General features: G+C 51.5%; 2 protein-coding genes across 4 annotated transcripts in view; one reads left to right on the top strand and one right to left on the bottom strand.

Annotated features, from left to right (window-relative positions):
- SCTR (secretin receptor) overlaps positions 1–7,691 on the top strand; it is a 68,554-nt gene extending 60,863 nt beyond the window's left edge. For 2 of the 3 annotated variants that reach the window (XM_017891989.1, XM_017891991.1), the window contains exons 10-12: positions 508–599; positions 2,409–2,535; positions 6,161–7,363. In XM_017891989.1, the coding sequence (XP_017747478.1) occupies positions 508–599; positions 2,409–2,535; positions 6,161–6,367 (426 nt within the window). In that variant the 3' untranslated portion in view covers positions 6,368–7,363. Of the gene's footprint in view, positions 1–507; positions 600–2,408; positions 2,536–6,160 lie in introns of all 3 variants that reach the window. The other variant, XM_017891990.1, reaches the window with a different exon arrangement.
- A 1,294-nt stretch (positions 7,692–8,985) lies between these two features.
- The window catches only part of TMEM37 (transmembrane protein 37), a 7,175-nt gene continuing 383 nt past the window's right edge, over positions 8,986–15,777 (bottom strand). Inside the window, exon 2 of the mRNA XM_017891992.1 lies at positions 8,986–10,625. Coding sequence (XP_017747481.1) covers positions 10,053–10,625 — 573 coding nt within the window. The 3' untranslated portion in view covers positions 8,986–10,052. The remainder of the gene's footprint in view (positions 10,626–15,777) is intronic.

The raw sequence follows: 15,777 nt of genomic DNA, 5'->3' as shown, positions 1-15,777 counted from the left end.
CAGCATCACCTGGGAGCTTGTTAAAAATAATAATTATTGGGCCCCACGCCAGACTTACTGAACTATAGCCTATGGGGTTAGAGCCCAGCCATGGGTACCCTAAACTTTGAGAACCACTGCTATAAAGTCAGTCAGCTTTGGCATTGTATTACCTGGGAGCTTGTTAGAAATGCAGAATCTCACGTCCACCCCAGACCTGCATTTTAACAGTATCCCCAGGGGCATCCAATGCTCTGCAAGGGTGAGTGATCTGCCCTGCAACTGAGCAGACCTTAGAGCTCCTGCAGCCCAGGGTAGGAGGGAATGCTGCCTCCAGCCATGGACTCTAGACAGTTTCACCAGGACTGGGGGTGGGGAGGGGATGGAAAGGGGAGGCAGCAGTGGTGAGCCATCCTGGCTCTGATGTCTGCAATGTCTTCTCTGCCCTCAGGTCCAGGGGACAGGGCCAGGAGAGGTGGCTGGAAAAGCAAGATACTTTCAGCTCCACCTCTGCCTTGTGTTTTGCAGATTAATTTCATCCTTTTTATAAACATTCTAAGAATCCTGATGAGAAAACTTAGAACCCAAGAAACAAGAGGAAATGAAGTCAGCCATTATAAGTAAGTGAAGGGCAAAGACTGAGGCATGGTCAATCAGCAAGCATTTACTGAGCACCTACTGTTTACTCAACTGGTGCTAGCTATTGGAGATGGAGGAAAAGTTGCAGACCTAGTCCCAAGAAGTTTACCAGGTACATGGGGGCGGTTGGGGGGAATGGTCTGACTGCAGAGCTTCAGACACTGTATGGGGGTGGAAACACTAAGACGTCTCAGGCAGGAAGCCCGAAGGCAGAGAGATCTTATCCTTGGGGCAAGGCTAGGGAGTCTCCACATGGGCTTTAAAGACTGAAATTCACACAAAGGTGTGTAGGAACAGTATGTGTATTTTTCAAAGGAGGATGACCTTCGGTTTCATCAGATTTTAGGGAAGTGTGTGATCCAAAAATACTTAAGACCTTTCAAATGTCAGAGAGAAATATGTTTGTTTTCTAGGGCTTCTGTAACAAAATATCGCAGACTAGGTGGTTTAAACAGCAGATACATATTTTCTCAGCGTTCTGGAGGCTGAAAGTCCAAGATCAAGGTGGCGACAGGTTTGGTTTCTTCTGAAGCCTCTCTCTTTGGCCTTTCTGGCTGTGTCCTCACAGGGCCTTTGCTCTGTGTGTGGGCATTCCTGATGTCCCTTTGTGTGTCCATATTTCCTCTTCTAAGGACACCAGTTGATCGATTAGGCCCCACTCCACCCTCGTTTTAACTTAGCCTCCTCTTTCAAGACCTTTCTCCAAATGCAGTCACATTCTGAGGTACTGGGGGCTAAGGCTTCAGTGTAAAAATTGGCAGTGGGTGTGGACATAATTCAGCCCATAAATTATATTAAAGACAAATTAGTGGCCAGGCACGGTGGCTCACACCTGTAATCTCAGCACTTTGGGAGGCCAAGGTGGGTGGATTACCTGAGGTCAGGAGTTTGAGACCAGCCTGGTCAAGATGGTGAAACCTCGTCTCTACTAAAAATACAAAAATTAGACAGGCATGGTGGAGGGTGCCTGTAATCTCAGCTACTCTGGAGGCTGAGATAGGAGAATCGCTTGAATCCGGGAGGCAGAAGTTGCAGTGAGCCGAGATCCCGCCACTGCACTCCAGCCTGTGCAACACAGCAAGACTCTTGTCTCAAAAAGAAGAAAAAAACAAAACAATAACAGGACAAATTAGTGTCCCCCAGAGACCTTCTCCACGGTGTTTTGTGTTTGAGAATCTGGCAGTGGCTTGGATTACCTGGTGTCAGATTCCTGGGGGCCTGGGATGAAGTTGCCAGGTAAAATACAGGATGCCCAGTTACATTTGAATTATGGATAAACAACAAATCGTTTTCAGTATCTTTACCCCCACGCAGTGTCCACTGTTTATCTGAAATTCAAGTTTAACTGGGGATTCTGTATTTTTATTTGCTAAGTTTGGCAACTCTAACCTGGGAAGCAAATACAAGAATTTATCCTTATAGATATTTATTATCTAGCAAATGAGAAAGCCGGCTTTGCTTATATGATGTTAGACATAGAGTAGCAGTGATATAGGCATGTAATTTATAAAGTTAATGCTGTAGGTACCGATTTTTTTTTCTTTTTACTGATGGAGTTGCATGATCAGAAAGTTTGGGGCTTTTCCATGAATCAAAAATTGTCGTATCTGAGTGATAAATACGTGGGAGTTAGAAATTTTCTAAATAAAAAATGAAAACAAAAAAGTGTGGGGCACTGCTAGCCAGCCTCAGCAGTCAGTCCCGAGCTGGGAGTGGCACAGCTGTGTGCCCGCAGGAGGAGAAGGGCACAGGGAGGCAGAGGGGAGGCTGCAGTCTCTGTGTGTCCCCAGGCGCCTGGCCAGGTCTACTCTCCTGCTGATCCCCCTCTTTGGCATCCACTACATTGTCTTCGCCTTCTCCCCAGAGGACGCCATGGAGATCCAGCTGTTTTTTGAACTGGCCCTCGGCTCATTCCAGGTAAGCTTCCGGGACTGGGGCTGCCTGCTGAAAAGAGGAGTTCTCTCTGTGCTTAGGGAGAAGTGGAGGGCATAGAGACAGCGAGCCAGATGCCTTATCTGGCGGAGACCCAGGGGAAGAAGGGGTCGGACCTGACAGTGCTACGGGTCCCTGAGAGGGACCCCTGGTCCCCACCAGTCAAATGGAAGTGGGAGATAAAACTAAGACAGAGAGACTGACTTCAGGGAAAATAAAAAGGAAAAGTAGCCCCAGTACACTATATTGTACAACTCTCAATAGCATATGCATGGTCAAAATAACGTAAGCGCAGATGGCTGAGTCATCAAACACTGAGGCAGGAAGATGAGCCTTGCAAGAGTGTGGGGCGGATGTTTGGAAGAGAACACTGTCGTCATCTTCACACTGGGAAATCCATGGAAAATGCCTTAGACTGAAAACTCCTCAAGTAGCGACATCAGCATAATTTTTAGGAGCAGTTAAGAGAGTTCCAAGGAGTAGTCGCATCTGAGGAACAGGAAGTGAGGGCGGGGCGTCAGGAGGCTGCTGGTTCTGTAACAGGAATCCTTTGATTCTTTGAAAACATGTGCATATGCAAATTATTAAAACTAAAAACTGACTTTAAAAAATAAAGTGGGCCGGGCGCGGTGGCTCACACCTGTAATCCCAGCACTTTGGGAGGCCGAGGTGGGCGGATCACGAGGTCAGGAGATCGAGACCATCCTGGCTAACATGGTGAAACCCCGTCTCTACTAAAAAAATACAAAAAACTAGCCGGGTGAGGTGGCGGGCGCCTGTAGTCCCAGCTACTCGGGAGGCTGAGGCAGGAGAATGGCGTGAACCCGGGAGGCGGAGCTTGCAGTGAGCTGAGATCCGACCACTGTACTCCAGCCCGGGCGACAGAGCGAGACTCCGTCTCAAAAAAAAAAAAATAAAAAAAAAAATAAAGTGAGGTGGAAAATCACTTACCTACTAATTCAACAAGATGTTGTGAAGTTAAAAAAAAACAACAACAACAGTAAACGTGTTTGGACAGAGGAAGCCTGAACATGAATCCCAAACTTCACAATGCCGTTTTTTAATTTACTCATAGCTATTTCCTTCCAAAAATAATGCAGTGTCGCTTTTGGGAAAAACATACAAAGGACAAAAAATAAGGAGATGAAGGATCAGTGAGAAAAAGAATATACAACTGCTTGGGTTGCTACACAGAAACAAATACGATAAACTTCTATACAGGAGGGAGAGATGGGTCGTAAGTGTGGTAGGGAGCTTCCCAGTAGCCAAAGCAAAGACGAAACAATTGTTTCAGGATTTCTCATATCCATAAGACAAAATCAAACTAATGGCCAGGAGAAGCCAGTGATTATAGGCTCTAGGGCCTGAGACAAAATTCTCCCAGTTGGTTTTTTTAAAGAACTTAGTCCTTAATAACATTTCCACAGTAGGGCAAGACTGTCCAGCCAAGCCTTCAATGGGGTGGCCTCGGCCTGTGAGTAGTGGCTCAAACCCTCCCCTCATCCCCAGAGCTCTGTTCAGGGTAGGGTCTTCCTGTTACTTAAAGGTTCTAGGGAGGATGCATCACTGGGGACCCACTGAGTGGAGTCAGGTCTTGCCCTACCCACACCTTCAGACCACACCCTCCTCTAAGCTGGCTCTGCCCAGTAGCCCGTCAGTGCCCCAGACCTCCAGAGAACTCAGCCTCTGCCTTAATCCAGGATTCTTTTCCTCTCAGCCTGGGGGCTAGGGAGCTAGCTTTCCCCACCACTGCTCTTGTAACGTCCGGGGAGGCTGGGCACACGATGGCCTGTCTAGCAGGTAGAGGATCTGAGGACCAGTCGGGTGGAAGGACTTGACCTGGCTCAGAAACGGACCATGCTGAGAGCTTGCACCCGGGTCTGCCTGGCCATGGATAGAGACTTCCTGTCCCTCAGAGTTGGGGCTAATGGTTAGGACTGTGGACTACCTCCCTGGGAAAATGTCTTGTCAAGAGAAAACCAAAAGCACTTTTCTGATGTTCTCATAGGAATGTTGTTGAAGGAAAAGGATCTTTTAAAGTTTTATAAATATATATGTGTGCTTATATATTCTTATATATACACATAAAAATGTCTTTCACATACGAAAGTGAAGAGAGTAGGACAATGAACCCCATTACCTATCCCCAGCCTCAGCAGTATCCACTCATGGCCTGTCTTGTTTCATCTCTGTCCCTACCTACTACCCCCATCTTTTTAAGTAAATTCAAAACATCATGTTATTTCATCTGCAAACACTTTAGTATGCATTTCTAAAAGGCGGGGCTTAAGAAGAACACATACAACTGTAATAACACCATCACTGTCACATACTCCTTAAAAGTATATTTACGGCCGGGCACGGTGGCTCACGCCTGTAATCCTAGCACTTTGGGGGGCTGAGACAGGCGAATTGCATGAGCCCAGGAGTTCGAGACCAGCCTGGTCAAGATGGTGAAACCCTGTCTCTACTAAAATACAAAAAATTAGCCAGGCATGGCGGCGTGTGCCTGTAGTCCCAGCTACTCGGGAGGCTGAAGGAGGAGAATCGCTTGAACCCGGGAGGTGGAGGTTGCAGTGAGCTGAGATCGTGCCATGGCACTCCAGCCTGGGTGACAGAGTGAGACTCCATCTCCAAAAAAAAAAAAAAAAAAAAAAAAAATGTATTTACTCTTTCTGATTGTACAAATAATGCTTGCTCATTGTGAATAATTTGGGAAATAAGGAAAAGTTTTTTAAAAAAAGAAAAATAATAAGAAAAAAAAATCTAGAATCTCATAACCCAGAAATAACCTCTGTTAAAATGTTGGTGTGTTTACTTCCGTCTCTTTTCTGTTCACAAAGACACACACACACATAATTGGGATCATGATGTGTATGGTTTTGTATCTTGCAAGACCCCAGCCTGCTTGGAGTCCCTCCCCTGACAGAGCTCCACACCAGGATCCTGGGGGCACCATCAGGAAATCGGGAGCTCCAAATACCAGGGAGAGAGGGTCTTACGGGCACAGACCTCACCACACCAGGGAACATAAAACTCTGAGCATGGAGGTGCACCCACCTGTCCATTAAGCAGGGAGGTCCAGCCCTACTCACCACTGGCTGGCTGGGACCTGTACAAAGTTTGTTCTGCCTACACATTTGTTTTTCAATTTGAATTGGTTATCTACATTTAAACATATTCAGATTTCCAGCTTATCTTGAAACAAGACCATGCAGGGCCCAGGTGAGACCCTGGGTCGCCTACACCCCTCCCAGCAGAGTGGGCGCACTTCAGGTGCCACCCATCCCCGTGGCTCCCAGGTGAGCTTCCTGAGCCCGGCTGACTGGGTTAGCAGCCCCTACTGACCTGTCCCTGACACCACATGTGTTCGAAAGGGAGCCTACCCTTGGCTGCAAGGAGTTCACAGTTTACGCTGGATGAGCCAGCACAGCCAGGGGCACTGTGGGCAGCCCACAAGAGGTAGCCTAATTCCCAGTGAGGCAAGAGAGGTGGGGAAATGAGCCTGTAGCTGGTGATTAAGAGACCTGGGGAGGGTGCAGCTGGTCAGCTGGTTCAGGTCACATGCTGAGCACCTGAGCTAACCCTGCTGCCTCTGTTCGTCTGGCAGGGACTGGTGGTGGCCGTCCTCTACTGCTTCCTCAACGGGGAGGTGAGTAGTGTCAGGTCACCCAGGTACCCAGGAGAGCTCCTAGCCATTGGATTCCGGGTCAGAAGGAGCTACCTGGGAGGGGTGGTAGGAAGGGGGATGGAAAGAGTCAGAGGGAGTCCTGGATATGGTGGCAGGGGGCTTGGCCAGTTTTTTTATAAGTCTTAATGGGAGCAACAGAATCACCTGGAGGGCTTGTTAAAACCATGGCTGGACCCTGTTCCTAATTTCTCATTCCACAGAAATAAATTCTGTAGGTCTGGGCTGGAGTCTGAGAACATGTTTTTTAACAAGCACTCCTGGTGCCGATGTTGATCTGTTCAGCAAATGCAGGAGGAGAAAGTTCAGCAGAACCCAGGTTCCTGACTGCCCTGCTGCTTGCTCAATGGACGATCTCAGTCACTGCCCTGCTCTGGGCCTCAGTCTGCCCATATGTAAAATGGGTGACTCAGAACTGTCTGCAGCTCAATCCTTAGGGACCTCTAGATGAGCACTGACTCCTTGGGAGACTGCATACTCACTTTGAGGACTCGAGCCTCACACAGAGCATTTGGGTCAGGACGCCAGGCTTTGGGCATACAGAGCTATGTAGTCAACATGAGCTAAGCCTTTCTGTGACTACTGACCATCTATCTGGTTTGTTGCACTTGAATGGGGATGACCTTTGATGTTTCCCAAAAATCAAACATCAAGCCTAGCTTCAAACGTTCAGCTGCTGCAGCTGGCGCTTGTGAAGGAAATTTAGAGTGACTCCCTGGGCCCCAGATAAGTTCTGAGCTTGGGTGGCTTCACGGGAATAAGTATCCACTTGTTCCAAGGTGCACAAGTCCTTTCTTCAGGACACGATGTAATGAGATTGTAGGTGCATGTGCCCAGGAGAGAGGTGACCCTCAGTAACTACTGGACATTAGGGCTGGAAACAGTCAATCTGCGTGGCCTGCAGGCTAGGGGACAGGACAGCTGGGCAGGAGCGGCAGGGCCTGCATGGAGTCCCCGGGGGCGTGAGCAGGGCTCCAGGCACAGAACTGTCCTCTCCTCCTGGGCTGATGGCTGGTCTCCCGGGCAGGTGCAGCTGGAGGTTCAGAAGAAGTGGCAGCAGTGGCACCTCCGTGAGCTCCCACTGCACCCCGTGGCCCTCAGCTCCTCCTTCAGCAACAGCACCAAGGCCAGCCACCTGGAGCAGAGCCAGGGCACCTGCAGGACCAGCATCATCTGAGAGGCTGGAGCAGGGCCACCCACGGACAGAGACCAAGACAGGTCCTGAGACGGCTGGGCACTGCTGCGGGACAGCGCGTCTTCCCAGCAGACACCCTATAATATACCCTCCTTCAGCTGTAGAAGCCCCTTCCCCGGCCTTGGACTCTTCCGAAGGGATGTGGGGCACTGTGGGGCAGGACAAGGGCCTGGGATTTGGTTTGTTTGCTCTTCTGGGAAGAGAAGTTCAGGGGTCCCAGAAAGGGACAAGGAAATAAAGGGTGCCTGGGATGAGATTTGATCTGTATTTGTCCATCCTTTTGCCTTGACACAAGGTGAGGGTGTATGCTCTGGCCTGCTCCCAACCCCTTCCCGCAGGAGGAGGGCTCCTCACTGGTCCCCCAGCTCAGTTACTCAGGGACAAGATTAGAAGGCCCAGCCAACACAAAATGTTTGCCGTCGGCGGATCCTGTCTGTCTCCTACTGTAACTCACCTGGTTAGTAGCTCTCACCCAAACCTTCAGGACAACAGCTAAAATAATAGGATAAAGTCACCATGGAGGTCAGGGAAGCCCCAGGGCCCCCAGTCCCTTTTACTATCCCCAACAGGGTGTGAGGGGCACACCCCTGTTTTTCCTGCTCTTTCACACAGATGTCCTCAGCCTGGCAGACACAGCAGGAAATGGGGCATGATCGCATTTCATAGAAGACAGGTCCACTAAAGTCCTATGACTTGCCCAAGCTACTAAGCAAAGAGGTGGCGGAAGTTCAGTCCAGGGCCTTTGACTTCAAATGCCCATGCTCCAAGGCTGTGTCTGTGCTCTCCCTGCTGCCCCTCTAAGCCCCTGGGGACTTCAGTCTCACCCTCCACTCTCGTTCTCGGTTCCTTTGAATATCTGTGCTCCCTGCCCCCATGAGAGGATGAAAAAGGACTCAATTTTGAATGCTTCTACAAAACCAAACCTACTAGTGCTCAGAGGGTAGCGTTCTGGAGAGAAGTAGAGAAACTCCCCTCCGTGTCAAGGAAAAGGCATCCTGCTGGTGGGTGGGTCAGCTCTACTCCTGGCTTTGGGTGACCCTGGACAAGTGCATCCCTCTCTGGGCCCTGACTTCCCACCGCCACACATCCCCTCCCCATGAAGAGACAAGGAGGTTACGCATCCCCTTTCAAACTTGTAGATTGCTCCAGGTTCCCATTTCCCAGGCTAAGATGCCGCCTGTGTGGTTGATGAGCTCCGTACTCCATAAAACCGAGCAATTCACGGAAACCTTTCTGGGATGATCTCCATGGACTCTGGGCATCTTGATAGTTCAACCTTAAAGTCCATGGCCTTACATCCTACAAAGCAGACTGCTTCATGACTCCATGCATCCTGGAATAAGAATTTTAAAACATCACAATAGAGGTAGGTACAGGTGCTCAGCCCAGACCAGGAAAGGAACCTGCAACAGTGACAAGAGCGGGGCAGAGACCAAAAACCCACGCAATTGCTGGGAGCCAGAATTCACCAGGTGAGGGAGGGGGAAGGAGTCTGTGTAGAAAGAAATGGGCTGAGGGCAATAACCTCACCTACTTCAATAACCTCACCTACTTCTGGGCAGAAAAAGGACTAGAAAGGGAGCACTTTAATGAACAGAAGTACAGAAGTGCTGGCAAGGATGGAAATCTCCACTGGTTCCTGGCCCCCTTCACCTCCATGCATCCCCAGCATGGATGTTAATCATTACCCAGGCTCTCACTGCTCCCCCTCACCTCCTGCAGAGTCCAGCAGATCTAGATACCTGCTCTGTGAAATGTGTTCTGGGATTAAAAATGGTGCCCTAAGGCTGTCTGGCCCTCACAGAAGACAGACACGTGCACACACGGGCCTTGAGGAGGGCTGTGTATTAGCAGTCAGGTGGGTCCTCCTGGGAGGGCTTGCTCAAGAACTCTTCTCAGAAAGAAACCCACCTTAAGGTAGGGTTCTGAAAGGCAGAGCTCCCAGAGGGGACAGCCAGCTGCTAGAAGCTGGGGTTATCCAGGGTTTGAAAGGTTCAAACAAAGGGCAGGGAGGCAAACCGAGTCAAATGGTTTGAAAACCTACAGTGTGCAGGGCGTTCTGAGGGAATCTTGAACTCTGCCTCTTTGGCATGACCAAAGCTAAAGCCAGGGACACGCATACAAAGGCCCTTTGAGCTGGTGGAAGAAAGTCCTAGGAACTGATTGGACCCTTCGCTGGAAGAACGATCCATTCTTAATGACCCTGGGAGCCCCACGGATTCTGCAGCCCCTAACCCAGCACGTGTCAGTGAAACAGGCGTGAACTATCCTTGGCTGTGCAGCTAGCTCGGGCACCAGTTAACGCCGCTGCTTCCAACTCTGTTCCAGTCCAGGGAATAAAATTCAAGAAGGAGCTTTAAAATGTTTTTTTCTTCTTCTAAAATCAACATCTGGCTAGGTCTGTGCAGCTGGTGGCCCTGAGGCACCCTCCTGGCCTCTGGTCCTGCACATCAGCTGCAGAGGTCCCCCGGCCATTTCTGGCTGGCCACCCACAAGTCACTGGCAAAGAGGCAGCCGTTTCAAGGTCCTTGTCCCACCTCAGCCCCACCAGAGGCCACATGTTGGAAAAGTCCCATCTTGACCACACTTTCTTGTAGAATCTGATGTCCCTGGAGGGGGCTAAAATTTCCATGGTCGTTCCCAGGGATGGGTGATGCTGTTGATGTGAAGGCCGCTGATGGCGTTCAGGAAGAAGAGGAAGGAGGCAGTGAATTCGCACCAAAACATCAGGGTGAAGCCGATGAGTGTGACTTGGTTCCTGAGGAGGATCACAAAACCCAGGAGCCCCCCGGAGGAGAGGACGAAAGAGACCAGGAGGAGGATGGAACCCAGGACCCACTTGCGCCGTGAGTGTTTGTCCTCGCACACCTGGGACACCATGAGGAGCTCCAAGCCAAAAATGGCGGCCACCACGGCCAAGGCGCCCACGCTGCGCACCAGGCCCATGCCCACGGCCAACCCGGGCACGTGGGCCTGGCCCAGGTCTCTGAAGCAGATTGGTGCACTCAGGTTGGTGGTGATGCAGAAGTGCCAGAGCCCGAAGACGTGGTCCTCAGCCAGGAGCCAGTGCCCGTCACAAATGGAGACCGAGGACAGGACCACAGTCAGGGCCACACACGTGATGATGAGGGTCCGGATGAAGGATTCAAAGAAGGACCGGAGGGGCTGCCTTTGGCCCAAAGGCCTCTGGGCCTGGAAAACACCATAGGAAGCACCCTGTCAGTCACAGTCCTGCCATGCCCCCAGGAACCTCTGCAGGGAACACCCCTGAGGCCTCCTTCCCACTCCACACAGTCCTATTCTCTGCTCCGGTCTCCTGTGAAGCCCAGAACAGACCAGATCCACCATTTTTGGGGAACCCTTCCACCCTTCTAGACCTGTGAGCATTTGCCATCCAGTATTCACCGGGCACTAAGAGTTCCCTGAGCTTTCTTTCTTTCGTGATCTTCACAGTGGGTGAGAAGTCCAAACCGACTGACAAATCTGAGTCAGTTCTGAGTTCAGAAAACCTGTCGTGCCTGCCTCCCATGACCTTGAGCATGCAGCCTGCCTCGGTTTCTTTGTACGAAAAACAAGAATACGGCCTGGCAGAGCTGCCAGGGTTCTACCAAGCACTGAGACATTAGCACATCAATACACGGCTCTGTTTCCCTCCATCTGCCCAGGACACACGATTTTGTCCTAACCTCCACCCACCTGATCATTCTGAGCTGTCCACGTTCAGCCCAGGACTCTAGGTTATTGCCTTGTTTTTCTTGGTACTGAGAGTGATGTTTGCACCTTGCCCTCAGACTTGTGCGGCCCGTACCCTATCCAGAGCTTGCCAACCCCATTGTCTGCTCCTGCAGCTTCTGGGCATGGGAAGGCCATTGCAGCTCTCCTCCACTTCTGGTTCAGCCTTGGAAGGAGGTGCCCCCACCCCGGTCTCCAGGCTAGGTGTCCAGTGAGGTGTCTCATCTCACAGTTCAAGGATACCACCCGGACACTGCACCCAAGCCCTGACCCAGAAAGCAAATGAAAGACTTCAGGAACTCTTTACACTGCCCACAGGCCCCTCACAATCCGCTCCGCCTCCCTACCCAACCTCAACTCCCAGCACACTCCCCTCTCCCCATGTCTAGAACTTTCTTTCCTCAGATGACTGGCTCTTCAGCCTGTAGAGGCTCTTCTGCAGCTCCTGCCACCCCGCCAGGACAACACCTCTTCTCCATTCTTCATGTCTCAGCTTAAAGTCTACTCCACAGGGAGCGCTTTCCTGCCCCCTCAACCCAGAGTCAGGCCCCTCCTGGTATTCTGTGTCAGGCACCTGTCCAAATTCTTCACCATTCTGAGGACAGTTTGTAGTTACATATTATTTCTGTCTCATTCCAACACTGTGTGCTCTGGGAAGGCAGCCCCCGACCACCACACCACCACATTCTGTGTTTATGCACTGCTGTGTCCCCAATACCTGGGCATTCAGTGGGTGCTCAAGGGAGAGCTGTGAGATAAGTCAAAGGTCGTTTGCAACCACTGTCACTTCCGTCTGAAGCTCCCTTTAAACCGAGTCTCCTGCACAGTCACACATTAAATGACCTGCTTTGAAGTGTGTTTAGAAGATGCCAGGTTACACCTCAATTTGGGAGGTAGACAAAACAGGCACGCATGACGGTCACTGCTAGGACCCAGGAGAATGGAGCAATGAGGAACACAGGGTGTGTCCTAGGCCGTGGGCGAATGGAGGCTTCCTGAGGCAGGTCTGGGCCACTCCTCTCTGTGTGAGACATAAAATAAAGCCCTGCTTCTGGGAGACTCCTGGTCAAACAGCCCAGCAAGGGTATCTGCTCACATGCCCCAGACACAGGAGCTACCACTAATTTCAACCTCAGGGGTACAGGAATAAGGATGCAGTTTGCTTTCAGCACCTCTGCCTTAAGTAGGATCCTATTTTATTCTCAAACTTATGAGGTTGATAAAGTAGGAGGCTCCATGGTGGGTGTACGGAGAAGGAAACCATGTGGAGGGCAGGTGACTTGCCCAAGATCACTCACCTAAATTGCAATGAAGTTTGTTATCGTTACCCAGACAATTGTATGATATACAGGAGGTGGAATCCATTCAGTGAATAAATACTGACTAGGGCCTTCTAAGGACAGGGCCTTTGTGCTAGGGGCTCGGTACTGAGCCCTTACAGCCCTCCCCACATGGGCTGTAAGCTCCTGGAGGGAAGGGACTGCACTTGGTCTGTCCCAGCACGCTGCCCGGCCGGGATTCCAGACATGCCCCAGAACAAAGGGGAGGAATTCCCTGCGCCCCATGCCCGGCTTGGTGAGGAGAAGGTGCATGCAGAGGGATGCCTCAAGGGCCATGCCGGAGCTAGGACCAGGTGCTGAGATGAAGGCAGCCTGGGTGCAGTCAAAACCACAGAGCTATGCGTATGGGCTGTGCTTCTCAAACTGTGTCCCCTTGCTCCTGGTGGGGCTTCCAGTGCTGAAGCCAGGTGGGCAGGGAAGCTGAGCAGGCTGGCGCTGCACCCCCTTCCTCACTTCAACTGAGCCCTATACCTGCTTGGGACACTGGGGGTCCAGGAGTCTGTATTGCATTTTATTACACACACAAAACAAATCTACCAGTAAGAAAAAAACCAAAGGAAATTTTGAAAACCTATGTCTACTCCACAAACCATTAGAGGTGTTTGTGCTTGGGCAGTTTCTTCACTTACTGAGCCCTTGGTTTTCTCATCTAGAAAATGAAGTTAATAGGCCGGGCGCGGTGGCTCAAGCCTGTAATCCCAGCACTCTGGGAGGCCGAGGCGGGCGGATCACAAGGTCAGGAGATCGAGACCATCCTGGCTAACACGGTGAAACCCCGTCTCTATAAAAATACAAAAAATTAGCCGGGCGCAGTGACGGGTGCCTGTAGTCCCAGCTACTCGGGAGGCTGAGGCAGGAGAATGGCGTGAACCCGGAGGCGGAGCGTGCAGTGAGCCAAGATCGTGCCACTGCACTCCAGCCTGGGCAACAGAGCAAGACTCCGTCTCAAAAAAAAAAAAAAAAAAGAAAATGAAGTTAATGACACTTGCAGGAAAGTCGTAGCCATGAAGGCACCTGGCAAGGTTACAAGGTCCCTAGAGAATGATAATTGGTCCTAAAAAGGAGGAGCACCACATGCAGAGAATAAGTCAAAGGACCCAGAAACCTTTTAACCCTAGACAGCATGCTGGCTGGAAAACAGGCACGTCCTGTCCCTTCCCCAGCCCCACCTGTCCTAGGCAGACTGGACTTTAACCTCCAGGCCCTTAGATGTCACGTCTGAATCAGAAAGTGAAGACAGCTGACCTCATCTCGTTTCCTCCCGCTCCTGCCCCAAAGCAGAGCTTCATTGAAACTCTCCAGCCACCACCGAAACTCCCAAGAACCAAATGAGATCCTGTGTATAAAGATGCATGGTACACAGACTGCTCCCAACTCATGGTAGCTATTAATATTAGTAACAACACATATTGAAGTCTTCATTCCTAACCACCCGGCACCTCCGCCAGTTTTCAGTGATGCAGGGCCTGAAATGGCTCCTGGAGGCCAGCTGGACAGGTATGCAGTGGAAAAGAAGTTACGGGGCGGGGGGGCAAGTCCTGCCCCTGACCTAGAGGACCCCTGCAGGGTACCTTAAGGCAATCACTTAAATCTCTCTGAGCCTTAACTTCTCCGCTAAAAATGTAAGCATTTTCCTTTTTCATCTGTAACCCTGAATGATTTCTTGTGACCTATAGAATAGGGTCACTTGACACTACTGGGGTACTGAGTCCAATGTCATGGTCTTCCTCCTCTAACTCAGGGCCTCATGTGTTCCCCTTAACCAAAGCACCCCCAGGTAGACAACCTAAGCTCCTCCCAATTCATTCGCCACATCCCCAACATGTCTCCAGTATTTGCTCCCCCTCATCACCCACTTTCCCCCTGCCGCCCAGGTGAGGCCATGACCATCATCAACATCCTGGAAGTTCACAGCCTCTGATGAGCGGCCCTGCCTCTGCTCCTCTCAGCCCCAGCTGGGCCCACCCCTGCCTGCATGACCCAGAACTTGCTTCCTACCTGTGTATGCCCCCTGGCAAGTCATGGTTGTAGGGATGAAGAGTTATTACCCCAGAAGTGGCCAGAGCACCCACCCTTCCCCTGGAGCCTGTGGCCTCCCCAGCTGAGCTCTCACCTTGCTACCAGGCTTCCTCCTCTTCCCCGGCTGGCAACTTTTGCACCTCTTAATTGAGCATTCGCTCCCTCCATGCCCTGTTACCAAATCTCTCTCCCCACATGGGCTGTAAGCTCCTGGAGGGGAGGGACCACACCTGGTCTGTCCCAGCACGCTGCCTGGCCAGGATTCCAGACATGCTCCAAAACAAAGGGGAGGAACTCCCTGCGCCCCATGCCCAGCTTCGCCCAGGTGCCTAGGTCCTGGCTATAGAAGAGGTTTTGGGGGTGGCCTGTGGATAGGGTTTCTCCCGTTAGGTAAAGGCAGGAGGAGCCAGTGGGATTTGGAGTCAGAAAGCCTGGGTTTGAATCTTGATTCTGTTCCTCGTCCAGCCACTGAGGGCACGTTACTTCCGAGTCTCGGTTACCTCATCCATAAAATGGGCGGAACAGTATCTACTAGTCAGTGTTGTGGCTGAGCGTTTCAACACGAAGTCAACGGGCCCCTGTAATCCCGGGGACAGTCCAGCGGCTAGACTCTGCAGCGGGCGAGCTGGGCGGAAAAGAAGCTCGCCCGCTGGGGAGCGGTACCGCCACCCACTGACTTCCCTTCGGGGAGCAGCAGACCCGAGGGAGCGGGTAGGAATGTGTAGGTTCTTAGCCAACATAAACATCTTGCACTCCGCTAAGGAGAAGCCAAGGCTTCGGAGACACGGGCTTCTTCCCTCCCCAGAGCCTTTCCCACAGGACTCGCGCCTCAGCGAGTCCACCCCCAGCCCAGCACCCCAAACGCAGCTTTGGGGAGGGAGACAGTCTTCCTAACCTCCACCCCCAGAAAAGTCTAGCTTCCCGAGAGACGCATCCTGTTACATAAGCCTCACTTTGCAAGTCGATTCTGTTCCTCCACCCCAGATGCGCCTCATTTCTCACAAAGGGGAACCCTTATAGTAAACCGACCAGTAAGTCACTGGTGACCCCAAAGAGAAGAAATATTTCTCAGTGAAGTTTGGGAGCCTCGGGTGCTTGCAAGGCCGCGAACAGAGGCAGCCAGAGTCCGCGCCCCGGGAGCAGCTATGCGAGGCAGGCTCCTCGAGGTTGCTCCCCGCCCAGCCTCCTCCGGACCCCGGTGTGCAACAGGGGGCGGGCACGGGGGGCGCTCACACCCCCGGGCCGACGCCGGA

The sequence above is a fragment of the Rhinopithecus bieti genome, unplaced genomic scaffold, assembly GCF_001698545.2.
Source record: "Rhinopithecus bieti isolate Rb0 unplaced genomic scaffold, ASM169854v2 scaffold_19969, whole genome shotgun sequence".
Taxonomy (NCBI): domain Eukaryota; kingdom Metazoa; phylum Chordata; class Mammalia; order Primates; family Cercopithecidae; genus Rhinopithecus; species Rhinopithecus bieti.
The sequence above is the reverse complement of the archived record's forward strand: the minus strand, read 5'-3'. Positions and strand labels throughout refer to the sequence as shown.